Raw genomic sequence first — 14,503 nt, 5'->3', positions numbered from 1 at the left:
AAAATGTTAGACTCTTTTGTACAAATACAAAGCAAAAAAAAAAAAAAAACCCAAACCCTTGCAGATTGTAAATACCTGTAATAATTACAATGATGTAAACGTGGATGTCTGACAACTTGCCCATCCTGTGGACCTGTGTTGCAGCAGGAGCCCCCAGGAGAAGGTAACACCAAACCCTTGATAGCAACAGCCCATTATAGAGGCATTTAGGTTTAGTATATTAGAATTGGAGCATGACTGCTAATTTCACCATTTGTGCTTTCAGCTAAAGTACTGGGAGGATGTGAGGAAATGAAGAAGGCAGGTCTGGGCTGGGGCAAGGAGAGGAGACTCAAGACTAGATCGAGGACAGGGAAGGTTGGGCATGGTCACAGTGCAGACACAAGTGGGGATGAAACCTGTATACTATGTGTTTGGGGACCCAATGCTGGTGAGAACTACGATGAGGACTACAGTGGGACCAAAGAGCAACAGAGCAAGGCAAAGGAGGGGAGGGAGGCAGTGAGGGATTTGAAAGCAGATCTCAATTCAAATGGAACTGGCTGTGTGAACTGATTCTAGAGAGGAGGGGAAGGAAGAGGTGGTGTTTGGTCTTCTCATCAAGTTTCTAGGCTGTTTTCTCCTGGGACAGGCCTTAGAGCACTCCCTTGGTCTGGTGGGCAAACCTTGGGCAGTCTATTGCTGCTAGCTTTCCTTCTCCAGGGAGGAGGACACACCTGCCTGTGGGTAATGAGGATGGAAGGGCCCTTTGGCTCTTGTATTAGTGGTGGGATTTTCTCTTTTCCCACCTATGGACTGCAGCCTTGGGAAATGACCTAAAGCAATGGAGCCTAGAAACAGAATCAGGGAAAGGGCTAGAAATTTCTGGGGCTAGTGGTGAAGCCAAAGAAAATGTTGACCCATAGCTTCCCTTTCCCCAAAGAGGATTCCAAGGCATGGGCGTGTTTTCATTCCTGTCTCCCAGAAGATAGATTTTCCAGTTTTGGAGGGGGTGCTTCCAGCCTGGCCACTTTAATTACAGTCATAGACGAAGTCATAGTTGCTCGGTTCCTTGGGTATCGGGGGTGGGGCATCAGGGATCTGAATGTTTTCCAGGTCTAGGAGGCGGAGCTTGATTTCCATGCTGAGCAGGGTGTCCAAGTCATTCCGGGTCAGGTCGCTCATCATGTCTTTCCCCAGCAGCGCATTTAGCCCATCTGTCCAGATACAGTACTGGCAGGAAAGGAAATGGCAATGATAATTATTAATAATAATGATAAAAGTAGTAAATATAGCTAACACTGAATATGCAGGATTGGCCAACCTTTGTGTGAACTGTTTTGTGTACATAATCATTTAATTATCACAATAACTCTATGAAGTTGACACTCCTGACAAATCTCTGTTTTACAGATAAGGAAACTAAGGTGCAGAGAAGATAAATAGTTTGATAGTATGTGGAGTGGACTGAATATCAATCCAGATTATCTGACTCCCTTTCTAGGGCTCTTCTCTGCAAAAAAAAAAATGCTTCCTTATGTGTCAGCAAGGAGCTCTGGTAGCATAGTGCCTAAGGCACTTGACTGCTAACCAGAAGGCTGGCAGTTCAAACCCACTGGCCACTCCTTGGAAGGAAGGTTGGGCAATCCTACTTCTGTAGTGATACTGCCTCCAAAACCCAAGGAGGGGTCACTATGAGTCGGGGCCGACTCAATAGCACATAACAACACAACAACAAGTGTCAGCAAAAGGACTTGAGTTCTCCATGACTGTGCAACATCATCCAACAAGTTCTTCTATGTTCTTACCTCCCCCCCTAGATGTCTCTAATATCCCACTGGTGAGTCCATTATTTTAAGGTATTGGTAGATAATATCCCAACATTCCTAGACTCAACATCAAGTCAAGCTTGCCTCTCTTCGAACTTTAATCACAGCTCTTGGTCCAGTAGTTAATCTCTGCTGTCTTATTGGATTCCCACCATGTGTGGTAATAGCCCTACCCTTGTAGCTCCACCTTTGAAATTCTCAGCAAGAAGGACTAACCTTTTGCTGCCCAATGTCTGGTGGCCATAATAGCTAAACTTATTGGATGAAGTTAATGGGAGGTAGATGTGCTGCTTTCCTGCAAACTCTTCTTCCTGGGTCTCCTGCTCCCGAGGTTTCTCTCAACTAGGTCTCTGTGCCCTGAACCTTGGGGACACTACCAGTTTTGGAAAAATTTACCAGTTTAGGAAAGTACCTGACTCAGAACATGGTTCTTCTCTCATAAAACTTCTTTTCTATCCAGGATATTTTGAACAACCTGAGGAGAGGAATTGTGTCTTTTTTTTCTGAGGATCATTCCTGCTCTTTTTAGCTTCCCTTCCAGAAGCTAGAGTCCTGACCTGACCTGGTAATATAGCCTTGATATCTGATGAAAGAGCTACCCACTGTTGCCAGCATCTCAGAAAACTGAATATCCCTAGTCCTATAGAGGACTTTGATTATAACAATTGCTCTGGTCTTTCTGTCAGACTGGTCTTCCTTATAGGAGTTCCTGACTGGTAAAAATGGCTAATGTGCTCAGTTGGTAACAGAAAGTTTAGAGGTTTGAGTTCACCAGACACACCTTGGAAGAAAGGCCTGGTGATCAACATCTGAAAGATCAGCAATTGAAAACCCTATGGAACACAGTTCTACTCTGAAACACACGGGATTGCCAGGAGTTGGAATTTACTTGATGGCAACAGATTCTTTTGGAGGTCTCTTCCTTCCAGCATGCTCTGTAGATTGCCCTTCTTTCTCACCTCCAGCAGGTTAAGATGCAAGTGTAGACTCAACTTACCCTGTTCTTTGCACTGTGGTTAACATGTTCCAGAAATGAAGTTGTTGTTAGGTGCTGTCGAGTTGCTCTGACTTAGTGACCCTATTAACAAGAGAACAAAACACTGTCTGGTCCTGTGCCAGTCTCACAATCCTTGCTACACCTGAGCCCATCAATGCAGCCACTGTGTCAATTCACCTTGTTGAGGGCCTTCCCCTTTTTCATTGACCATCCACTATATCAAGCATGAAATCCTTCTCCAAGGAATGGTCCCTTCTGACAACATGACCAATGTAGGTGAGACAAAGTCTGGCCATTCTCACTTCCAAGGGGCATTATGGTTGCACTTCTTACAGGACAGATTTGTTAGTTCCGGAAGTCCATGGTACATTCAGTATTCTTTGCCAACACTACAGCTCAAAAGCATCAACTCTTCTTTGGTCTTCCTTATTCATTGCCCAACTCTCACATGCATATGAGGTGGCTGAAAATACCATGCCTTGGGTTAGGGACACTTTAGTCTTCAAAGAGACATCTTTGCTCTTCAGCACTTTAAAGAGTTCTTTTGCAGCAGATTTGCCCAGTGCAATACATCATTTGATATCTTGCTTGCTGCTCCCATTGGTGTTGATTGTAGAATCAAGTTACACAAAATCTTTGACAAAATCAATCTTTTCTCCATTTATCACAATGCTGCTTATTGGACTAGTTGTGAGAATTTTCATTTTCTTTATGTTGAAATGTAATCCATACTGCACACTCTAGTCTTTAATCTTCATCAGTAAGTGCTTCAAGTCATCCTCACTTTCAGCAAGCAAAGTTGTGTCGTCTGCATATTGCAGGTTGCTATTGAGTCTTTCTCCAATCCTGATGCCATGTTCTTCATATAGTCTAGCTTCTAGGATTATTTGCTCAGCATACACATTGAGTAAGTACAACCCTAATGCACTCCCTTCCTGATTTTAAACCATGCAGTATCCCCTTTTCTGTTCGAATGACAGCCTCCTGATCCATGCATAGGTTCCTCATGAGCAAAATTAAGCATTTTGGAATTCCCGTTCTTCTCAATGTCATCCATAATTTGTTATAATCCACACAGTCAAATGCTTTTGCATAGTCAATCAAACACAAGCAAACATTTTTCTGGTATTCTTTGCTTTCAGCCAAGATCCATTTGACATCAGCAATGATATCCTTCATTTTATGTCCTTTTCTGAATCCAGCTTGCATTTCTGGACATTCTCTGTCAATATACTGCTGCAACAATTTTTGAATTATCCTCAGTAAGATTTTACTTGCATGTGATAATAATGATATTGTTCGATAATTTCCACACTCTGTGGGGTCACCTTTCTTTGGAATGAGTACAAATATGGACTCTTCCAGTCAGTTGGCACCTTCAGTAAGTCATTCATTTCTTAAAACAGCTCAGTAGGTGTTCCGTCAATTACTGAAGCTTTGTTCTTTGCCAATTCTTTCAGTGCAGCTTCAACTTCTTCCTTAAATACTAACAATTCTTCATCACATGCCACCTCCTGAAATGGATGAGCATAGACCAATTCTTTTTGGTACAGTGTGACTCTGTGTATTCCTTCAATCTTCTTCTGATGTTTCCCGCATCATTCAATATTTTGCCCATAGAATCTTTGCAACTCGAGGCTTGAATTTTTTTCTTCAGTTATTTCTGCTTGAGAAATGCCAAGCATGTTCTTCTCTTTCGGATTTCTAACTTCAGATCTCTGCACATTTCATTACAATAATTGACTTCATCTTCTCGAGCTGCTCTTTGAGATCTTCTCCTCAGCTCTTTTATCTTGTCATTTCTCCCATTTGGTTTAGCTACTGTTTGTTTAAGGGAAAGTTTCAGAGTCTCTTCTGACATCCATTTTGGTCTTTTCCTTTCTTGTCTTCTTAATGATCTTTTGCTTTCTTCATGGATGATTTTCTTGATGTGATCCCATAATTTCTTTGGTTTTCGGTCACTGGTGTTCAATGTATCAAATCTATTCTTTAGATGGTCTCTAAATTCAGGAGGGACATATTCAAGATCATATTTTGGCTCTCGTGGACTTGTTTAACTGTCTTTAACTTCAAGTTGAACTTGCATATGAGCAGTTGATGGTGTGTTCCACAATCAGCTCCTGGCCTTGTTTTGGCTGAAGATACTGAGCTTCTTCATTGCCTTTTGCCACAGATGTAGTCAATCTGATTCCTGTGTATTCCATCTGGTGAAGTCCACATGTATAGCCACCGTTTATGTTATTGAGAAAAGGTATTTGCAATGAATAAGTCATTGGTCTTGCAAAATTCTATCATGCAATCTCCAGCATCACCTCTATCATCAAGGCCATATTTTCCAACTACCAGTGATTCTTCTTTGTTTCCAACTTTTGCATTTCAATCAATCAGTGATACTCAAGACATTTTAATTGCATGTTTGGTCAATTTCAGACTGCAGAAGTTGGTAAAAATCTACAATTTCCTCATCTTTAGCTTTGGTGGTTGGTGTGTGAATTTGAATAATAGTAGTATTAACTGGTCTTGCTTGTATGTGTATGGATATTAGCCTATCATTAACAGTACTGTACTTCGGGATAGATCTTGAAACATTCTTTGTGATGTTGGACACCACACCATTCTTCTTCAATTTGTCATTCCTGGTGTAGTAGATCATATGGTTGTCTGACTCAAAATGGCCAAAATCAGTCCATTTTAGCCTAGGATATCATTTTTTATGCATTCCATTTCATTTTTGACAACTTCCAGTTTTCCTAGATTCATATTTCATACATTCCATGTTCTAAATATTAATGGATATTTGCAGCTGTTTCTTCTCATTTTGAGTTGTGCCACATCAGCAAATGGAAGTCCTGAAAGCTTTACTCCATCCACATCATTAAGGGCAACTTTAGTCTGAAGCAGCTCTTCCCTAGCTATACTTTGAGTGCTTTTTGACCTGAGGTGCTCATCTTCTGGCACTATGTTGGACAATGCTTCAGAGCTATTCATGAAGTTTTCCAGTAATATATCAGACAGTGTTTTACTGCTATTCATAAGGTTTTCACTAGCTAATCCTTTGAGAAGTGGATGGGCCCTTCCTTCTTCCCAGTATGACAGTAGGTCTCAATATAAAAGTACTAAAAGATTGCGAGCACTATATAAACCTTAAATCCTAGCAATGTGATGGAAATCTACCATAATGCACATGAAGAATACTACTTTTAAAGCTGAGGGGCTATTAAATGGGTGGTATTATGAGACCTCTGCCTGTATAGTAGGAGCCCTGATAATGCAGTGGTTAAGTGTGCAGCTGCTAACTGAAATGTTGGCAGTTCAAACCCACAGGCCAGTCCATGGGAGAAATATATGGCAGTCTGCTTCCGTAAAGATTACTGTCTAGGAAACTCTATGGGGCAGTTCTACTCTGTCCTATAGGGTTGCTATGAGTCGGAATCAACTCAATAGCAATAGGTTTTACTTTTGGTAAAATAGGGTAGTAGAGGATTGAACTATAGGACTTAGGGTCTACCTTGGTTATGTGGTCTTAGGTAAATATTTTAACCCATCTGAAAACCAAGACAGCGTTAGGGATTACAGAAGCAAACCAAACTCACTGCCATTGAGTCAATTCTGACTCATAGTGACTCCTGTTGGGTTTCTGAGGGAGTAAATCTTTACAGAAGTAGATTGCCTCATCATTTTCCTTCTGCAGAGCAGCTGATGGGTTTGAACCACCAACCTTTTGGTTAGCAGTCAAATGCCTTAGGCACCACGCCAATTACTACTCTCTTAAATATTTTAGGCAGATTCTTAACACATCTAAACATCCATTTCCTTATACTACCCTTGAAAAACAGATACATAAATACTACTCTAGAGATTTTGATTTTGAAGATCTCGGGTGAGGAAACTTTATTTAGAAAGTTACCCAGCTAATTCTGATGCACATTCAGGTATGGAAGCCATGAACTCTATGCTGTTTAAGGCTCCTTCCTGCTCTGACACGGTTTCATTGCAAATCCCTAAGTATCAGGGATTACTGCTCTTTGCATGTAGCTTTTCTAGCCTTGGCGAGCTTCCTAGGACAGATTATTTTAACCCACAGAAACATTTCTATGGTGCTATTCTTTGGAGAAGCAGCAGGCACATAAAACTTTGTTAAAAAGTACATCAACCAATAAATAAAAACCGTGTTGTACTGAATTGGGATCGAAAGCACCACTATGAATTCAAGACATATTTTATCCTTAAAAAAAATCATAATTTCTAGCTCTAGCCACAAAAAGACTAAAATATAACGACTAACCAAGTAGTGATAATTGTATTGAGTGCCCAGATATGCTTGCTAAATACCATTTCCTATTAAAATCAGCCAATAAAAACCCCATTGTTCACAACAGAACACTGTACAATCCACAAGCATGAGGAGGTACAGAACCAACCAGGAGCATATTGTTCTGTTGTGCATGGGACAGGGCCACCATGAGTATAGGGGGCTGACTTCACTGAAGCTAACAACAACTAAAGTAACCAAGGATCCACAGAGCCAAGACAGCACATGCATGTGATGAGCCTGGAGCATCCTGTCATGCCAGAAGGCCAGACAACTATCAAAGACACTGGGGTCATGGTAATAGGAGTCGGAAACCAACTTGAAAGGGTTCCCATTTGTGCCAGATAAGATAATTGAGACAGTAACAATGATAATAACTTCAACTGACTGAAACACACACACACACACAAAACCAATTGCCATTGAGTTGATTCAGACTCATCACAATGCCCATTGGGTTTCCAAGGTGGTAAATCTTTACAAAACTAGATTGCCCCATCTTCGTTCTGTGGAGTGGCTGGTGGGTTTGAACCACCAACCTTTTGGTTAGCAGTCAAATGCCTCAGGCACTGTGTCAGCAGAGCTTCTTGACTGAAATACAGATATGTTTAAATACATGATTTTATAATGAGACACACACACCAAAAACTGCTAAAGGGAATTAAGTATCCTGCCTCTTCTACATAAATGGAATAACTTTAAGGGAATCAAATAGCTGATGATGCAAGTTTCTCTTTATGTAAGTATTCTGCTAATAAATGAAGAAGGAAAGATAGAATTAGTGTATCAATCATTTAGTATCCTCCAATGAATCAAAGGACCTTGGTAATAATCCTCAATGGCTGCTAACATCCAAAAAAGAGACGAGTGCTAAAAACTTGCTAAAACATTGCCAATATTGCTAAAACAAATTGAAGTGGAATCTGATCAAACTCCTCACTACCAAATTATAGGAAATACAGGGGCAATGGAACATGTGAAATGATATCACAGGGTACGGTAGGCAGGACAATGACCTCCCTCCTCCCCCCCTCAAAAATAAAAGATGCTCATCCCTGGAAACTGTGAATATGCTAGATAACATAGCAAAGATAAATTAAGGCTACAGATATAATTAAGATTGTTAATCAGCTGATCTTAAACTAAGGAGATTATCCTAGATTGGCCAGCTGGGCCTAATGTAATCACAAAGGTCCTAAGAAAAAGGAGACAAGACTCAGAGTTAGAGAACTGAGAGGCAGAGAGAAACTTGACTACAGAAGAAGGCGGAGTGAAGCAGTGTAAGAAGTACTTGGCCTAATGTTCCTGGCCTTGGAGACAGAAGGAGGCCATGAGCCGAGGAATGCAGGCCTTTAAAAGTTAGAAAAGCAAACAAATTGATTCTTTCCTAGAGCCTCCAGAAAGGAACCTGCCAATATCCTGATTTTAGCCCAGTGAGACCTGCTTCAGACACCTCACCTTTCAAATTGTAAGATAATTGTGTTATTTTAAACCACTAAATTTCTGGTAATTCCTTACAGCAGCAACAGCAAACTAATACATTGAGTTATAATCAGCAAAATCTAAACTATGGACAATGTGACAAAGCAAATGACCTGGTTTCTTTGGTAAATAAAATTCAAGAAAAGAAAGAGCATGAGAGAGTGAGAGAAGAAAACAGTAACATGCCAACCAACTACAACATATTGATCTTACTTGGATTCTGATTTGAATGAACAAACAGTAAAATTAAAAAAAAAAAAATTAAATATGCACAACATACACATGAGACAATGGGAGAAATCTGAAAACTGACTATATAGCATTAAAACATTACTAAGATTTTAGGGTTGGTAATGACATGGTAGTTATGTTTCCTATTACAGTATTATTTAGACAGGCATACAGTGATATTTATAGGTAAAATGATATCTGGGATTTGCTTCAAAACAATCTGGGAGTGGCAGCTGGGTTGCAGTGGAGAGTGTGTGGGCCATAAATGAAATGGAATTCATTATAAATTGATAAATGCTAAAGCTGGGGGATCGTCACTGGCAGGAAATTGTGGTTTGGTTCCCACACATTCTAATCCTCCCTTTCTAGCTATATAGTGTAGGGGTTAAAAAAGTTTCTAGGGGAGAGACCACCAGTGTTTAAATACCAGTTCATTAATCACTGTGTGACCTTGAGAAAGTTCCTTCACCTCTCCCTCTCTGTGACTCATTTCCCTCTTTTGTAAGATGAGTTTAATATGGGTTTCTTTCTTTTAGGGTTATACAAGGATTAAGTGGGGGTGATGTACATAAAGCACTTAAGGATTCCTGGCAGAGAATAAGCCAGGTTAGTTATAAACATTATTATTATACTTACTATTGGTGAGGTATTCAATTTTGGGAGGCCTCTCCCTCCTCATTTATAAATGAGGATATCTGTAATTGAACCTTCTCTTTTATGGAGTGATGGCAATGATAAAATAGCCATAGATACAAAATTAGTATAAAGAAATTAAGAACTCTAAGGCATTCTTCTCCTCTCTGTAACTATTGGAAGTGGCGGAAATGAATACAAATTTAGCAATCCCAAAGCATTTATTCTTATCTGGAATGAATGTACACTGGGGGAAAACAGCCTTGCATAGACTTGAATAACATTCACGACTCTACTGTTTTAAATAGTTTTCTATAAAGCTCTATACATCTTGAAAATGGTGGCCTGTGTACAACCACAATTTTATTTAGAAACAGAAACAGTAGGACATGGTATCTATTTTCAGAAAGATGAAGACAAAGTCTTATCCCTTCTGCAAACTAAATGTCAAGTAAGACAGAATTATATTTAAGCACCATTCTAAATGCAGGATTTGTGTTTAATCTTTTCTCTCTCTTTGGGAAGTACAATTTTATTCAAAAGCTTCAAACCAGTGAAAACCAGATACTGAATAACTTCTAAATGTTTTAAGTCTCCTAGGGGGAAGTGGTGAACAAAAGTCAGATTCTATTAAAATGCCCCCTTCCTTTCCAAAAGCTGTTTATGCAACCACATACCACATACAAGACAAAAATTTGAATGCCACCATCTAAAAATAAAACTTTCAAGCATGATATTCGGTTCTAGTTCACAAGAGAAAAAGTTAAATCCACCATAGCTGCTACTTTATTTTACAAATGCCTTTTCCTAGATTTTATGCTAAATATTTTAAATATAGCTGACAGTGTGCTTCAAGAAGGAGAAACAAATTATACATATAACAAGATGTCAAAAAGGAATAAAAGCATCTCGAAAATAAAATTCCAATAGCAAAGACAGCTCTGAACCTCTCAAAATAGCTTAAAGAAACTTGGAGCAAATCTATTTCATCAGATGTTTTAAAGAATAGAGAAGAATTTATCTGGGGGGAAAATCCAGACCTGAATCTAAATATTCAATGAAAACCAAAGTTGTAGCTGGCATCACTTTTTCTTCAGGATTAGCCAGCAGTTACACCCTTGCTGAGTTTGAGGTATTTTAACTCTCCTTCTTCCTTCTCCCCTTCCCCAATTTATCTTTTCTGTTCATCCTGAGCTATCAATCAAGCCTCTTAGACCTTGAACTTGTTACAACTGGCAGTTTGCCAGGAAGTTCCTAGTCTATTTCAGGTCAACAAGCTATACCTTTCTTTGTTCATTAGTTTCTCAGGAAGTGTTTTTGTTGTTGTTCTTTTTTTTTTTTTTTTTTAAATGAAACTTCTTCCTTTCTATATTTTTCCTTCTGCTTGTTTTTCTAGACAATATGTAACTTTTTCTCATCAAGTAACCCCACTGAGGCCCTTACCTCATGCTTGTCAGGAGCAATGAAGTTCAGTTGGCAGTTTGAGTCATACAAGATGGAGAAAGCAAGTTCAAGCACCTCCTACAAGAGATTAAGGAGAATATCACATTTAGGGAAAATTGGTACACGTGTTTCACGGTTACAAATGGCTGGAGACTACACATGGAGCAGTACCATGACACGTACAGATGAGAGGAGCATCAATTAGGCTGCCTGGAGGGAGGGGCCATGCTTTTCAGGGGTCACAACACAATTGCTTCTCTCAATTCAAGGGAGGTGCTCTGCATGAACCATTCCTTTTAATCCTCATGACAGCCCACATAGCAAGTATTAGCACTCCCCTTTTATGTGGAGAAGGAGCTCTGGTAGCACAGGGTCTAAGGCATCTGACTGCTAACCAGAAGGTTGGTGGTTCAAATCATCCACACCATGGAAGCAAGACTTGGCAATCTACTTCCATAAAGATTTACTGCCTCCGAAACCCAATGGGGTTTTGCTATGAGTTAGGATTGACTCAATCACAGTGGGTTTGTTTTTTTTTTTAATGTAGAGAGGCTAAGCAAGGTTACTTGAGCTCTATAAGGCCTCACAGCTCTAAAGCTGTGTGATTTTCCCTCTCTTCAGCAGCTCCTTTCTAGGGAGACCATGACAAACAGTAAAGCCTTTCCCAGTCAGAAGTTGTTGGTATTTCAGTAGCAGAATTCTCATTCTCCATGAGGAAGACCCAGGTTTGATCCCCAGCTAATGCACTTCATGTTCAGTTACCACCTGTCTCTCAGTGGAAGTTTGCTTACTGCTATCATACTGAGCAAGATTTGGTGGAGCTTCCAAACTAAGATGGACTAGGAAGAAAAACATGGCAATCTACTTCTGAAAATAGCCAGTGGAAACTCCCATGGATCATCTAGCCTTTTGTCCTGTTGTACAAGGGGTTGCCATGAGTTGGGGATTAACTCAATGGCAAACAGACAGATAACCCCAAGGGTGTAAACTTTCTAAAACATGGAAGGTACATGGGAAGTGATGAGGCTTTGGGGTGAATCCATTATCTTTAGGGAGATTTCCAGGCCTTTCTTCTTAGTTCCTCTTAGTTTGGAAGCTTCACTGAATCCTGTACAAGAGCAGAGCAAACATGCAAACTTCCGCTGACAGATAGGTGGCTAAACATGAGATACACTGGCTGGGATTCAAACCTGGGTCTCCCACATGGAAATGATAACTCTACTGCTGAAGACTAAATGACCTCGTAGGTGATAAGTTTGTCCTGGATCTTTGACCTACTGTGGAGCAAAGGAGGCAAAAACCTAGATTTTATCCTATAAAGGCTGCAAAATATAACAGGGAAGCATGGACTCAAGTGCCAGAATTCCAGGGTTCATTCATTGAGTGCAGAATTATAAGCAAGTCCCAAAGGGCTAGGTGACATTGTAGCTCAGTGATCTTAGCCAAGGCACTCAGCATCTTCTCTAATTTGTATATTAAAATGCACTTCTCCAATTGTATGCACTATATCAATATTAGCAGTTCTGGTGGTGTAGTGGTTAAGACATTTGACTGCTAACCAAAAGGCTGGTGATTCAAACCCAATAGCCACTCAATGGAAGAAAAAGGGGGGGGGGATCTGCTTTTGTACAGATTTACAGCCTTGGAGACCCAATGGGGGTCACTATGAGTTGGAATTGACTCAATGGCAGTGAGTGAGTATCAATGATACAATGATCATTCTTCCACTGGTCTGGGGAGTCAGCAAAGATAATCTTTGAACAATGAGAGCTGTAAGTACAGCTCAGCTCAACATTAAAAAAAAAAAAAAAAAAAAAGCCAATCCAGTTGATGCTGATTCATAGTGACCCATGTGTTTGCTAGAGAGTAGAACTGTGCTCCATACAGTTTTTGAGGCTGTGACCTTTTGGAAGCAAACTGCCAAGCCTTTGTTCTGAGATACCTCCAAGTGGGAACCACCAACCTTTTGGTTCGTAGGTGAGTACTTAAAGGTTTGTGCCACTGAAGGTCTCCTTTCATCACTCTAATCATTTCTCCTTTCGAAGAGAAAGGTCAAGCGTATTCGCCTCAGTGCTCTCCATCATGATAATGCACATGTTCTAGCCTGCTTTCCTTCTCTGTGCCTTAATTAGGCATTAGTGGTGTTCATCCCCTCCTTCCTGCCATGTACTGCGAATGGCAGTATTCAGTAACTGCCCATGAAGCACTCTTTGTTCGGGATGTGGATTTCTCCACATCATTCTTTTCCTTAATATCTGTCAGAGTTTTGGCTTTGGCCAGTGACTCAAAGCAAGAATGCTCCAGAAAGAGGATGGGAAGCAAAACGACAAGGTCAATGCTGCCAGATTTCAGAATTTCAGATGGGTTAAAGAATTCTTCCAAAGTAAACTTGGAAGACACAGCATTAGTTGGATGCCTCACTCGACACTGTCAACCATCAAGCTATTTCTGGCTCTCATGAGGTTCGTCTATGTCTGGCTCACCTCCAGCTATCTCTTCATTAAGAGGGAGCAGCTTTTGTTCTGAGGCTCCATCTACCACTATCTCACAGTCTTGCGGCCTCCTTGCCCTGCCAGAAATAGAAACAAGGCATGCAAGAATGTTGAGTCATGGAGTAGGCGCTCTGCAAAAATACCCTTCTCAATCATTTTTCCTCCTTGAGCCTTCATTCAAGCATTACCCAGTGAAGATGGTGTTTAGGTTACCTCTTGTGCCACTCTAACAGACATATACCACAAATAGAATGGTTCGAACAGAGATATATTCTCTTACAATTTCAGAGGCTAGAAGTCCAAGTTCAAAGTGCCAGGCTCTAGGGACTGGGTGAAAGCCCCTTAATCTTGGGCTTCAGCTCTGTCTCCTGATCCCAGCCCACTGAAGCTGGAGACTTTTCTTCACTCAGGCAGCTGCTGGCTGCTGAGGTTGACAAACCCAAGGTTGACAAGTAAAAAGCCACAGTCCCAATATTACCAAACAACATGGCAGGCCATTGATTCAAGTCCATTAAGAGTCCCAAGATCAGCAGACAACATGGCAGACTGCTGAATAACGACTCAGCTACATGCAGGATTCAAGCATGCCAAAAGCTGCAGACCATTCCTACATCTTCTCCTTACATACTAGAAGCAGACCACATCCCTAAGGCAACTGTTACTCAGCTGCTCACAGTAGATTCCACCATGGACTGGATTACCAGTCTCATCATAGGTAATAACTACACTCAGCTGCCCAGACACTCACAACCAGGCCCAGTCAAGTTGACACATAACCTTAACTACCACAAAAGGCTAATGTAAAAAAAGGGAGATACCAACACACACACACACACACACCTTTTCCATTAAGTTTAGCATCTGTGTCTGCAATCATCTATTTTGGGTCTTCTAATTAATAAATGAAATTTGTTGTTGTTGTAGTGTTTGCTGTCCAGTCAGACCTGACTCATAGCAACTCCTCCTTGGGTTTCTGAAGCGGTATCATAGAGAAGTAGATTGCCCAACCTTCCTTCCGAGGAGTGGACTGCCAGCCTTCTGGTTAGCAGTCATGTGCCTTAGGCACTATGCCACCAGAGCTCCCTAGCATTGAAACAGTCATACA

At 40.7% G+C, this 14,503-nt stretch overlaps 1 protein-coding gene across 1 annotated transcript in view; it reads right to left on the bottom strand.

Moving 5' to 3' along the window:
• Positions 1 to 1,011: 1,011 nt before the first annotated feature.
• The window catches only part of ELMO1 (engulfment and cell motility 1), a 679,198-nt gene continuing 665,706 nt past the window's right edge, over positions 1,012 to 14,503 (bottom strand). Inside the window, exons 21-22 of the mRNA XM_007950092.1 lie at positions 10,907 to 10,984; positions 1,012 to 1,212 (exon numbers count right to left, since the gene is read on the bottom strand). Coding sequence (XP_007948283.1) covers positions 1,012 to 1,212; positions 10,907 to 10,984 — 279 coding nt within the window. The remainder of the gene's footprint in view (positions 1,213 to 10,906; positions 10,985 to 14,503) is intronic.

The sequence above is a fragment of the Orycteropus afer genome, unplaced genomic scaffold, assembly GCF_000298275.1.
Source record: "Orycteropus afer afer isolate SDZICR_OR568_19922 unplaced genomic scaffold, OryAfe1.0 scaffold00263, whole genome shotgun sequence".
In the NCBI taxonomy this organism is placed as follows: domain Eukaryota; kingdom Metazoa; phylum Chordata; class Mammalia; order Tubulidentata; family Orycteropodidae; genus Orycteropus; species Orycteropus afer.
Note: the sequence above shows the minus strand (reverse complement) of the source record. Positions and strands in the feature narration are given on the sequence as shown.